Genomic DNA, 13974 nt, shown 5'->3' on the forward strand with positions numbered 1-13974 from the left:
ATTCAGGTTTATCCTTCTTTCCCCCTGATTAAAATAAGGATGTTTGGGTGTTTCCCAAGATGTTCCCTCCATGCAAAACAGCTCAGATACCCTTTATTGACAAACACATCAGAGCTGTTCTCATCTTCTCCCCCTCCAAGAACTGGAAGAGTGTTTTTCTTCTGTGACACTCTCAGACACAAACAAGTGAGGAATTACCTTGCAGCTGTGCCCATACCTTGCTTCCCAACCTGATATTAACAGAGAAAATGAATTATCAAAGCACAGCTTCTTTATGGAATGAATTAAATGGGTTATGGACCTGTAAAGAATTGCGTGTGAAGGAATAAAAGCTGTGGCACACAGGTACTCAGAATCTACTCTTTACTTTAGTAGTGGCTTCCAAAAGGAAGAGCACTGTTTCAGAGTGGAATATTAATTCTGCAGGTTTAATAAGGGGGAGAAGAAATATACATTCTTCTGCTAAATGGATTTGCAAAGGAAGACGTGTTAAGACTGGTGTCCAGAAAAGTGGACTTAGTGTTCATTTTGGATGACAACATTCAAGTGTTCATTGTAAGACTGCAGTAAGAATGCTTACAGTACACTTGTCTTGAGGGGAAAAAACCCACAAGAGGGAAGGATGTGCAATCTCTGTTCTGCAAACGCTTTTGACAACCATCAGCAGCATTTCAGCCTCCCCCTATCAATCTTTCATTCAAGAACAGCTTGAGGAGCAATCACCCTCTATTCCTTCTGAAGGCAGACACTCACATTGCAACAGCTCTCAGCAAGTGCCAGAGTTTAACTGAAATAATGCTATTTTTCAACTACCTTTGGCATTTCAGCCAAAAGAGGCACCAAAACAGAAAAGGGAGAGAGATAAAGAAGCTGCTGCTGTGCTTCCCAGAACCTTCGTCCTCCTCTACTGAGGATGGATTAAGGCCACAATCCCCTCTGCCAGTGCCAAGGCGCTGTGAGGCACAAAGGGGAAGGAACACAAACAAACAATCCAGATATAAATAAATAATTTGGTACCAAAGTAAAAAGAAACCTCACAAACACTGCAGAGAAAACCTACCCATGCTCTTCCACAATTCAGACCAGCAGTGGGCACCCCAACGAGATTTTCACCAGCCATGATGCCTTTACTCAGCATTCATGCTTTTTCTGGATAAGGGATCCTAAGTGGCAAGCCCCAGGATTAAAAAGTAGCCCAGACACACTGATTTCAGAGCAAAGAATCAATTCTGGAAGGATGGAGATGCTTTAGCACCAATCACTGCCATCCTTTCAAAGCAATAACATATCTCCTGATAAGTAAAGAACAATGAGCTGAAGAAGCACCACAAGTCCTGCCTACATTCCTGTGAAGAACAACTCGAAATGCCAGGACATGTTAGAGAGGGTCCTGTTTCACACCACACCTGGTGAATTATGGCCTCACTCTAAGCTGTGGCTCCCAATTTCTATAATATATGACTCTGTCTTCCTTTTCCCCATCACATTTTTTCATCCAGACAGCAGCCATGCACAGGCTGGGCTTTTGCTCAGACACAGAATCTCTCCCTGGCATTTCCCTCTGTGACAGTAAAAAGAGAACAGATCTTTCTCCACATTATTAACATGGATCAACACAGAGCAGGGGGGTTTCAAGCACAGCCACACACAGTGTGAGCACTCGTTCTGCTCTGTTTTCATGAATTTCACGTGGCTGTGCAGCAGAACACTCTGTGCCCCAAGGGGCAGCCCTGTGACAGGCAGCACTGACTGCAAGGTTAGGACAGCAGGACCATGTGCCTCTTGCACAGTGCAAGAACTGCCTTCCTAATTTTGATAAGTTTTATCATTCCCCTGTCTCTAGCAGTGGTCAGCAGCAGATAGGAAAGAAAACAAAACCAGTTATGTTAAAACAGTTCAGGTCTATGTTGATGTTTCTTCTAAACACTCTTCCGGACTCAATCTGTGGGCCAGGGATTTCTTAGTTCAGTGTATATAGTGTTTTATAAACCATTCTGCGTTTTTCTTCAGTGATTTTGAGCCATCTGCTCTTGAAAGAATTTGTATTTTAGCATCCAAGAGCTTCTAGAGCACTTGGGCCCCAAAGGCCTCAAAAGTGGAAGTGATCTGAAATAGGCAGAAAGGCACACACATAGGTAAGCTGAAGACAATGCCCAGATGGGGAATAAAATAAAACCACACCAGCTGTCCCTCACATGCTGACAAACTGCTAAAAGCCTTGGCACACCAGGAAGCAAGGGGAGGAAAGGAAATTTACTGTTCCATACCCTTTGCAATGACATGCTGCAAACACATGGCTCAGGTCCACAATGTCCCATCACAGTGAGAGAGCAGAGGGACAGATCTGGGAAACCTGCAGCACACCACTCCCTTCTGCTGCAACAAAATGCCACAGCTTCACCTGCATGAGCAACCAGCAATTGCAACAGCCACCAATTATCTTCTGCTAACACCTCCCTATTATTATCGGTGCTTTTATTTGAAGGGATGGGACTACAGTTGGGCTAAGAACGATTTATTGCCCAGATAAACATCAGTCTCAAAGGCTGAGAGATTTTAAAGAGCAAGCAATTGGCCATAGCTCAAAGTAGTCACAAATTCTTTGTTACAAGACCATATATAACTTTCTAATCCAATGGGAACTTGCTACAAAGTTTATTTTTGCTTTTTAACCTATCCCTTTTACTTACTTCTGTTGCAACGAGTGTACTTTTATCCAATGGGCTACTATATCACACCTACACATGTTTCTATTATAACTTAGTTTATATTATAACTCTTCTATTATAACTTAGTATACTCTTCTTATTACAGCTTAACTTCTTATATAATTATAACTTAACTTCTTATTATAACTTAGTTTATATTATAATTCTTCTATTATAACTTAGTTTAAACTTACAAAGTTTATTTTGCATTTTTAACCTATCGATTTTACTTACGTCTGTTGCAACAAGTATATTTTTATCCAACGGGCCACTATCACACCTACACACACGTTTCTATTTTAACTTCTAAACTCCTAGCTTACCCTATGCAATTACATTACTACGCTATAAACCCTTCTTATCAATACAGTTTCTTACTTACTTAAGGCCTACTCACAACTATAGAAATCTAAATTTATACTTTTCCTGCTTAATGTCTGTGTACTTTATCTTTACATCAATCTAAGTTTCTTCTTAGAAACTTAGATCAAATCCCGTAGTGTCTGTGGAAGTTTTTGTTTTTCGATTTTCCCCCATACATAACGCCCACAGGGAATGAAAACATTTCAGTAAAGCTGAAATGAGATTCTCAGCTGTTTTTTGTTTTTTGGTTTTTTGTTGTTTTTTTTTTTTTTTTTTTTTTTTTGAGATTTTCAGCAAGTGATTGTCCCTAGAAGGTGAACTCAATAAATGTAAGGTTCTAACAACCAAGACATCAAGATTTTAAGGCAGATTCCTATGACTTGAGTCTTTGTCCTGGAGAAATGCCTGATACAACACAGCACATACACTTTTATTGACACCTACACTGATGAAGAACTGCCTTTATTTCTTTTCAATTACATACTGTACAAGTTCCTATCTACAGCAAACCTGCTGTGCTTTCCTCAGTCTACTTTTAAGTCTCCCTTGTCTTTAAGAAGAAAGGGTCAAGAAGCCTCTTCTACACCCTAACAGTATTGATGCAGAGTTCCTCTTGATGCTGTAGCTAACTGGCATCTCCCACTCAAAGCAGTGTCAAGCCCTTCCTAAATTTGCTTTTCAAAGCTCCACCCTCCTTCTCTCACCCCCCCAGGACCACATACCCAAAGAATCTGAGAGACAAGAGCTGTTTGTTGTTATTTTTTGTTAAAAAAAAACAATACTAATTCTAGTGTTTTCCTTTCAGTATGGATACAAGCTCCTCAAAGACATCAATATTTTCATGTCATTTCTCTAATGCCAAATCTTTTCCAGCAGGCAGGTGAACAAACGCAATATTCTAGACAACATTGCCCAAAGCTCTCTACAGATACATTACAAATTTCTGCCTCAAAAATTGAAGGCTATAGGAATTATCTCTGACTTTTAAACAAAAAATGTAACATTGCAGACTCTTGGGAAAGCTGTTGAAAGATTCTGAGTTGTTTCCTCAACTGCTTAACAAATCAGAGTGTTTTGGAGGTAGGTGTGAGTCACAGGAGAGTCAATGCCCTTCAGTGGGTCTCTGCAGGACGTTTTTGATCTATTTCCAATTTAAGGACTTAAAAGTGGAAATAGATCAAAAACCATGCAGAGTGCATAGAACAAATAAATCACATGAAGAAATTCACAGAAGTAAACATATATGCAGTATTCTGAGGACTCAAAAAGCAGACGTATCTGGAAAATAAATTTTAGCAAGTCTTGTTTTTGCTGGAAACAGATCTTCTCAATAAGAGGTCAGAAACATTAACCCCAGAACTCTGAACTACAGGCCTCAACTCCCACCCTTCCCACCAGAAATGCCAGCACTGCTTCAATAGGAAGAACAATGTGCAGTCAAAGAACATGGCATTAAACCAAGATTGTATAAATGCACAATGACATTTATGAAAAAAACACAAGCTGTCTGGAAAGGAAAGGTGGAACATATTCTCAGGCTGGAGAAGTTTTCCTTGCTTTCTGGACAGGAAAGAAAAGCAATTGCTTGAATCATCTACTTCAGAGGACTGTAACAAAAGCATTCACTGACCCTGATTTGCAGTGCAGTCAAACAGGCTCAGGCAAAGTTATTTCCCACACAGCTTCTGCTGAGGATGGATGAACCATCAGGTGGAAAGCATCAGGGTGCACTCCCTCCACCTGTGCTGCTGGGCACCTGAAGTACCAGGGCCATCAGATGTGTCCCACACTGTCCCAGCACTGCACAGCAGGCACCTCACTGAGGTAACTTCCATGGATACCAAGAATTAGGTAAAACGTGAACAAAGCAAAAAAAGAAAACCCATTTCCAGTAGGCTGCTGAGCAACACAAACAAAACTAAACATTCCTGGGATGAATAATGACTGTCTGGAGTCACCAGTTTATTGTCCAAAAACTACTTTGCTATCAAAAGGCAAAAATCAGCGCAGGAGGAAATTCATTGCCAGCTTTTCTTAATATATTCAAACACTTGTATTTACCTCTTCCACCTCTGCTTTTCTCTCTCCTGCCTTGGAAGAAGCTTCATTTGCCTTCTTGTCACCATGCTGTGAACAGAGAAAACAGATGAGTAGTTATTTAGACCTTAAGTCTTATCTTCCACACAAAGAAATTCTCAAACTTTTTAGTGCAAGGATGACTCCTTTCAGCAACCACAAAATGACAGCAGGGAACGCTTAAAGTTTTTCTTCTCACTAACAGAGGGGATTTCTAAATGGTCTGCTGGATAACTTCAAGAGAAATCAGTCATAAGGCCATGACAATTAGGGCTGTACATGACTGTTCTTGTGAAAAGTTCTGGAAGATATTCAGCTTATCACTCATCCCTCACCAGCAAAACACTCTCCAGCACTTGTTTTGGAAATGTCAGAACCACGGGCTTCAAACAGCTCTCAGAGGCACCAACATGATGTGTGCAACCCACTCCAGCATCTGAATGCCCCTCAGACACACTGAAATGTTTGTTATGCCCAGCCCTCCTCACCTGAAAGAAAGCTGTTACCATGATTGCTGTAATTCTGGTGCTGACACAGGGAAAAAAAATAAATGCTCCAACAGTTCAGGCACAGGTTCACATTAGGAAACACAGTTCTTCCAGGATTCCTGAACCTCCTGCATCTTTTGTCTGCTCTTCCTTTCACCTAATCTGATGCACAACCCCAGCAGCTTCCCATGTGCAGCAATGCAAAGAAAGTCACATTTTGCTCACTGGTATCCAGCAGGTTGGAACTGTCTGCATCTCTGAAAAGTGGTGAATGTGGTCCCTCAAAAAATTTTCAAAAATAATAAAAGCAGAAAGCATAAATTAAAATAAAAGGCAACATAATAGAGCTACCCTCTAGTATCTCAGCTGGTGCAACTTCCCACAGCAACTGAGACATCTGGGAGGGAGGATTCACGTCTGGTTTGTTTCGTTAAGTAAAGACAGGAGATTATTCAAGACCCATTTATTCCCTTCTGTTTTCGGGACTGAGCAGCAGGAGGTAGAGCCTGCTAATCTACTAAGTAATGAGTTCCTGCAGATTTTTCTTTACATGGCTATAGGGAGAAAGCAATGATCCATGTATCACTGCACTATCTTCAACAGAAATCAGTTCCAGCACATCAGCAGGAGGAAAAAAAGTACTACAGCAGGCTGAAAAAAAGTACTACAGCAACAAAAATTTCAGTAATTGTTTTGGACAACCTCTAACAATTCAAGTTTTTAAAACAAGTTTGGTTATGACTAAGACACTCAACGAGTTTTAAAATTGGAAGTGCTCTAGTCGTGTTCCAAATGTGCCTCTTCAGAAGAAAAACAAGCCCCATTGGTTGTCTATTCAGGTAAGAGATTAATTGATTCACTGCTCCATAATAGCACTTCCAGTAGAGACACAATTTACCCAGCTATCTGTGCTTTTTACTGCTACAATAAAAGCACATTGCACACATATCAGTAAGAGCAGTGCCAGTGAGTCTCCTGTTGCTCACAGAACAGGAATTTCAGAGCCAGCACTTGCCATAAGGCTCAGGAGCTAAAGGAGAACTCTGCTGATCAGGGTCTCTTCTTGCATGTGCACCCTCAGCATCAAAATGCTCCAAAAATCAAGTATTATCCTCAATCCAGCTATTAAATAATAATAATAATTATAATAATACAGCTATTATATTATCTGGGCAGCTTCAGTGCCCAGAGAGGACGCAGAACAGACCAGGACAAGGACCACAACTTTGCTACCCTTAAACTCAAGCCAGAGAGACACCAAAAGCATGACATCTTCCCTCCAGAAGGCAATGCCAAACAGCATCTAAAATAAAGAGACTTTGACTCAGAGGCCAAATATGTTCATTCCAACTTGGGGAACAAAGCACATATGGTCAGACCAAAGTAGTTTTGTTGGTTTTTTTCCCCAGTAAGTTGAGTAATGCACTGTGTACACATAGAGCCTTGATAATTCATTCCCTGGCCTCAGACAATAAAACAGCCTGTGAAAGTTCTGCCTTGCAGGAAAATCGGTCCTGTCCTGAAGAGGTAACCTGGGAAAGCACAGCTGCACAGTACACCTGAGGAAATAATGCTGGTTCCTTGAACAGTGGATGCACAAGGTATGATGAGGGACCCTATTCCAGTACTGCCCTTCAACAGCTCTTTTCTTATCTGGATTTTCCAGCTTTGAACCCTCCGCTAAAAAATTAAATATACAAAAATAAATAAAATAAAAACAAAAACAAAACAAGCAAAAAAAAAAAAAAAAAAACAAACCCCAAAACCCAACAAAACAAACAAAACCAAACAAAACAAAAATTTAAAAAAACAGCAAACCAAAAAACCACCAAACAAACACAAAATCCCCCAAAAAACAAACAACAAAAAACAACAACAAAATAAAACAGGCAGTAAATCAATCTGCTTAGTCAGTAGGCTAAGCTCAGGTTTTGTGGGACAGTGCACATCCACTGCTCACTCATATTCACAACTGATGATGACGACAAGCTGACTTTTTCTTTGGGCACTCTTTCCTCTTCCTGCTCATCTTCCCTTACAGCGCCAAAGATTCAGATTCATAACCAAGGCAGTGGATCAGAGCAGCTCCAGCTCCCTCACATCAACAGTGGGCGTATAGCTGAAGCGACAATTTTAGCTTAACTCATGAGCTAACAATTCCTTGCAGCTTTTAAGCTCAAAATATTTTCCAACCTTACTAACAAAAAAAAAAAAAAAAAACAAAAACAAAACCACACATCCTACCCATAATCACATGTTCACAAAAATACATAAGTGCCATGAGCAAGAAGGTTTACCCTGAGATCTTCATCCTGTTCTAAAGTGCAGAAAAATGTCACCACACTATTAAGACACACCTTTAAACTTCTGACTCAAGCAGCACTCATAAACTAGAGAGCAACTGGTGAAAAAGCACAGAGAAAATTACTAACAACTGAATAGACACCTATGTGCACAAAAAAACAACCCTCACTAAAGGCTTTGCTTGCAAGAAATTCCCTCTAAACCTCAGGAGATTTAGAAGGCATTAACAAGCCTGTGGTGTAAGGCCACTGCACAGCATCTGGGAGGACGTGCAGCAACTGGGTGAGAAGTGAAGTCTTGCAAGATTCTCAGCTAAAGTCACTCAACTCAGCATTACAGACATTTGAGGAGATGGGAATCTGACTTTCGCTCTCAGATGGAACTGGGAGGAAGGCAGAGATCTTTGGCACTGCTTGGAAAACTGTCAGATGCAAGGAGTTGCCAGGGGAGTTACAATCCAGCCAGGTGAAGAATGGAAAGGTGAAATCCAGATTCTTAGTGCATCCAACCCCAGCTTTGGGGTAAAACCTTAATCTCCTTTGTGTCTGTCCCCTCTCACCCTCCTCTCCTGCCTCTCCTACCTCCCCATGCTCAGGAGAGGGCTCCAGTCCCAAGGGCCAACAACCACAGCCAGGGGTTCCCAAAGGAGCAGCTGTGGGAGCAGTTTTCTTACCCAATCACACACAGCCGTATCTTGGTATCTTTTCTTCCCCTGGATGCAATGACACAGAGCTAAGGGGGCCTTCCAAATCCATTCCACAGCTTAGTGCAGTAATTCTCAAAATTTTCCCTTTGTGATTTTGTGCCACCTCCACCAGTTTACTCATTCAGGTGAAGATTTGGATGTTTGAGTAGAGCAGTTGTAATTATCCAAGTCAGTCTGACACTTATTATCTCTAACTAGGAAAAAATAAGTTTTTCATGCAGCAAACAAGTGGGTGGTATCAAAATCACACTGTGTTTTCTGTCACTGTTTCCACTTATTCCTTCAGAACATCTGCAAGTGAACACATCCACTGAGGCTTGCAGTGATTTGACCTGACACAGTGACTGATACCTGAAAACACTGATCCAAGCTGCACGGAGCAATTTAAAAGTACAGTTGTCACTTCAAGAGGTTTCATCTTCCTGATCACATATTTAGGAAGTGCGTTAAAGTGATATTTTCTCTGAAACCAACATTTCACAACACATGTTTTCTGTAAAACTTTAACAGAATGCAAACATCTTTTTTTTCTTTTCACCATTCCACACAGAGGCCAGCTGCTTCCCGCTATGTGTAACGTGTCATAAAAGTTTCTTAAAGTCCTTTAAAAATCTTTTAAAGCAGTTGCGGGCTCGTCAAAGTGATGAGCAGGGACCCAAGTCCACGCAAGCCACACGGAGCCGTCAGAGGGCTGCGGTTTGCTCGGGGAGGACCAGGCAAGCGACGGCTCCTCCCGGCCACCCACCTGCCGTGCAGAACGCGCTCCTGGGAAAAGGCGCAGCGCAGTTCCCAAAGCAGCAACATTCCCACACCAAAATCCCGTCTTACTCTTCCTAGCGCGCTTTCATCACCCCGCGACCCTGCGTTACTCGGGCGACGACCACAGCGCCAAAACCCCCGCTTTTCTGTGTCGCTTTCAGACAGCAGATGGGATGCCGGTGCGCACCGCGCTGACTCGAACCACTTTTTTTTTTTTTTAATTCTTTAAATTTTTTTTAAAGGCGCTGTCTCGCCTCTCTCCGCACCACAACCCCTTTCCTTACTCCCTTCTCCATCCCGATCGCTGGGGACCACCGGGAGCATCGGAGCATCCCGCCCGCCCCATCCCGCGGGGCTCCCGGCTCCCCACAGGGGTGGTCCCAACTCCCCACCTGGATGATCCCGGCTCCCCACCGGGGCTTTCCCCGCCCTCACTCACCATGGCGTACCACCAGCGGGCGAAAGCCATGGCGCTGCTGCTGCTGCTGCTGCCCGCCCTGCCCGGCACTGCCCGGCCCGGCCCGGCCCGGGACGCGCCCAGGGCGGTGCCGGCGCGGAGCCGCTCCCCCGCCGGGCCCGCGGGGCACCGGGGGCAGCCGCAGCGGCATCGCCGCCCTCCTCCTGAGCAGAGCCCTCCCCGCAGCCCCGAGCCCGCCTTACCGCCGCGGGCAGCGGCTGCCAGCCCGTCCCGGACATGCCGATCCCGGCGTCCCGCAGCTCCGCGGGCGGCTGTGGCGGCCGCGGGTCCCTCCCCTTCCTGCCGGGGCCGAGCCGGGACGGGGGAACCAGGGGGGCCGCCGGGGCGAGGCTGGGATTTCTTTAAAACAGCGCTGTTTTGGGGAGGCCTGGCGGGAGGAGCGCGCAGATTTTCTTCTCCTCGCGAAAGTGATTCCCCTTGGGGAAGCGTTTGGGTGTCGACAGCCGAAGCTAGGCGGCTCCAGGCTCCATGGCAGCCCCCAGCGAGGGTTTTGTCCTTCGCCCGAGATGGAGCTTGGGGGCTCCTCCGACACACGGCTCCTCCACCGGCTCCTCTGCCAGCTTGCCTCCAAATTAGGCACGCTGTTCCTATGAGAGCCTCCTTCCCCAGCCTTGGCATCCTGGATCCTCCACCAGCCTCTGGCTCCCCCAGAGCTGTGCCACCCCAGCTTCATCAACTCCTTCCCACCACACAAACAAACACGGCTGGTTTGGAAGTTGGCCCTGCATCCTGTGGCTTGGTGTGGTGCTCGCCCTAACACCCAGGGGATTTGTTGCAGGTCGGGTTATAAAATGGAAAACACAGGTGTTGTGTGCAGAAATGGGCGCAGTTTGGCCAGATTGTCCTGCCAGGTTGTGTGCAGTAGAAGGAGTCAGAGTTTGGGGTGTTCTGTGCCAGGCAACCCCAGGTTCAGGCTGGGCGGGTGGAACAGTCTTAGGGTCTCTAGCTGGTCACTGTCACACCATGATAAGTTGGAAAGTATTTTTTCTCAGCTTGGCAGTCGAAGAAGGAGTCAGGGCTCTTCATTTCTCAAGGTTGTTTATTGTATCTTGTTTATAAAATTTTTTCTCCTGTCTCACCAAGGTCCACTCAGCAGGACCGACAGAGGTACTCTGCCTCCCCCAGGGCAGTGTTATCATTTTATACTAAAACTTACATGAACAATATTTACAATTATTTTCCAATAGCTATCACCTATGTTAGACAGTGAGCTTCTACTCTAAACCAACCCAAAAGTGCCAACACCACAGCAGAAGATGGAGGCCAAGAAGAAGGAGAAAGGCTAGACACACCCCAATTCCTCCATCTTGCTCCCTGAACTCCCACTCTAAAAACCCAAAAAAATCTATTTTTCACCCCGTGATAAATTTTCTATCATTCTACTTAAACTTTCATGGCTTACAATTCTCCGTATAAAGGTTGGTAATTGTTTTTTCCAAGGGCTAAATCAAAGGCACAGGGGTCTTGGGCTCTGTGCCAAGGTCTCCGAGCCCCCTGGACATGGGCTTGAGTCTTCCAGGGAATTTCCTGGATTCCCACAGAACAGCTGTTGGAGGAGTTGCACTACTCCGGAGGGGTAACAGCAGCAGCTCCTGAGCACATCCTTGGGTCAGGAGCCCCTGTCTGAAGAGGAAAGAAGGAAAAGTCTCCCAGTCTTCAGGGAGTGCTCCTCAGCTGCTTCCTTGGGGAGCAGGCAGTAGGTTAATCTGCATGGTTGGACGCCTGTAAACCCAATTAGTGCCCACGCCCTCGGCTGTCAGACAAGTGGGTGAGGCCTCCCCTCGAGGTCTTGGGAGAGGACTTTATTCTGCAGAGAGAGGGATGTTCAGAGGGATCTGCCTGAAGCCACCCCTGCTTTTCCTTCCTGATCTCGGCCTGTGACACTCAGCCAGAGGAGGTGGAGGGGCTGCTGTGTGCAGGTTTACCTGGGGTCACTCTGACAGGTCCAACAGATTGTGCTGCATTCCTCCAGCTGGCTGCAAGCAGCAGACCCTCCCTGCTGGCTCCAGGCAGCCCTCAGGGAGCGTCACCCTCCTCACTGCCTGATGACAAACAGCTGGAGCTGATGGTAATTGGAGTGGTGGAGCTGCACAGGAGCAGGGCAGCAAGACAAGAAACCCTCGGTGATGTCAGCCTGCATCATGCTGGGCATTCGGGGTGCTGCTGACCCAGAAGCACATCATTCCAGCTCTGCCAGTAGGTTCAGGTTATAAATGAGGTCTGAGCACTGCTGCAGGAAGGAGGGGAGCTGCCCAGATGCTTGCCCCAGGTCCTGCAGTTGTTGCAGTCTTTTGTAAACTGGCTGGGCTCTATCCAGCCTTGCAAGGAAATCTTGCTTTGGGGCTGAGGGCTTAGCATTGTAGCTTCTATTAGAAGGCTCCTCTAGCTTGCCACTGCTTCAGGAAACCATTGTTTATTGGCAATTTCTTCCCAAGTTTATTCTTAGCTATATGTAGTTTATATGTAAAGGTTGCAGGCAGCACACATTTACCTGGGGATGGAAAAGCAGGTTCTTGTTTGTCTGACAGAAGGAGAGTCAGCTGGAAGCCTGAGTCAGCTTTTTAAGTACTGAAGGCCTAAATACCACTCCAGCAGTTTACTCATTCGGGTGAAGATTTTGATGTTTGAGTGGAGCAGTCGTAATTATCCAAGTCAGTCTGACACTTATTATCTCTAACTAGGAAAAAATAAGTTTTTCATGCAGCAAACAAGTGTGTGGCTTCAAAATCACACTGTGTTTTCTGTCACAGTTTCTACTTATTCCTTCAGAACATCTGCAAGTGAACAAAGCCACTGAGGCTTGCTGAGATTTTACATGGCATTAGCCACAGAGTTCTACGCAGGGCTGATCAGAAACAGATGCAAGAAGTGATGGGCAGCACAAACATCTTTTTTTTTTCAATGTTTATTGGCTGGAAAAAGAGCAGGTGACTGCATCAGGAACTCACAGGTTGTTCTTTACTGCAGTGATGTGATGAAGTACTCAAAAAGAGTTTGTGTGCTTTTAATAGTCATGGATACGTTTCCTTGTAATTCAAGGTATTAGGAGTCTAAAATTGGAATGGAGAATCACAGACTCATTTTCCCAACCATGCCTCATCTCCAAAGGGCACCAGTTGACGTCAAATGCCTCCCAATAAAAAGGTGCTCTAAATTCTGGCAGGATGGGATGAAATTTTTGCCAGGCGTACATATTTTATTAATATAACTTGCATAATGGTATGACTTCAAGCTTATGAGTCATTCACAAAATCTACAAAATAAAGTACAAAATCTCTTGTGTAACTGGATTTTTATCTAGGGTAGTTTAAAAGAAGTCTTAGTATAAAAACTAGTTAAAAATAGGGGTTTTTTTGAATTTCTTTCATCCTCTTCCTGTGATTTACAAAGAATTTCACTGGAAGCTTTTGTTCTTGTCTTCCTCTGAAACCCAAAACCATTAGGATTTCCTTTTTTTTTTTTTTTCTTTTTTAATTTGATGCATTCAGTCCCACCCTGTTTTATCACACCCACAAAAGCAAAGTACATTTCATTTCTTCTTCTACTGTTTTTGTTCACAGCACGTTCAGTAAATGGAAATTGGAATTTTCAATCATGGAAATTCTGCTTGTTGGTAAACCTAGTTTGATGACATCCTTGCTCTAGAAAGTAATAATGCCAGTCATTATTATTGAAAAGAAAGGTTTATTTCCTTATCTATGGACACATGTATTTTTGTGCATGTTATAAACATCTTATATCATATAAATTTTATGTCCTCTGCTAGTTTAGTGCAGTGTGAAGATTTCCTGCTGGACTTTATCCCACTGCTGAGTGGCGATTTCCTCTCCTGAGACAGAAGACATAAACTTTGACACCAACCAAGAGAAAATTACTCTTCCTTGAGATTTAATATTTTGTAATTCCCTAAAGACAAAGCTGAACTTTAATTAAAAACCAAAACCATTTCAAAATTATTCTTGAATAATTTCTGGAGCCAGGTTTGAGTGATATGTGTGAAACTTTTCATCTATGCAAATTTTCTCCTTTGTTACATTGAAATGCAGCAAATCCCAAAGTTTAGTACAGTGTATCACATGCAACCATGAGGGG

The 13974-nt window shown here is 44.0% G+C and overlaps 1 protein-coding gene across 2 annotated transcripts in view; it reads right to left on the reverse strand.

Moving 5' to 3' along the window:
- Positions 1 to 10143, reverse strand: part of CAST (calpastatin) — a 52612-nt gene extending 42469 nt beyond the window's left edge. The window contains exons 1-2 of one of the 2 annotated variants that reach the window (XM_058043533.1): positions 10065 to 10143; positions 5133 to 5198 (exon numbers count right to left, since the gene is read on the reverse strand). In XM_058043533.1, coding sequence (XP_057899516.1) covers positions 5133 to 5198; positions 10065 to 10100 — 102 coding nt within the window. In that variant the 5' untranslated portion in view covers positions 10101 to 10143. Of the gene's footprint in view, positions 1 to 5132; positions 5199 to 9843; positions 9897 to 10064 lie in introns of those variants that run through there. The other variant, XM_058043534.1, reaches the window with a different exon arrangement.
- Between the last annotated feature and the right edge of the window lie 3831 nt (positions 10144 to 13974).

The sequence above is a fragment of the Melospiza georgiana genome, chromosome Z, assembly GCF_028018845.1.
Source record: "Melospiza georgiana isolate bMelGeo1 chromosome Z, bMelGeo1.pri, whole genome shotgun sequence".
Taxonomy (NCBI): Eukaryota; Metazoa; Chordata; class Aves; order Passeriformes; family Passerellidae; genus Melospiza; species Melospiza georgiana.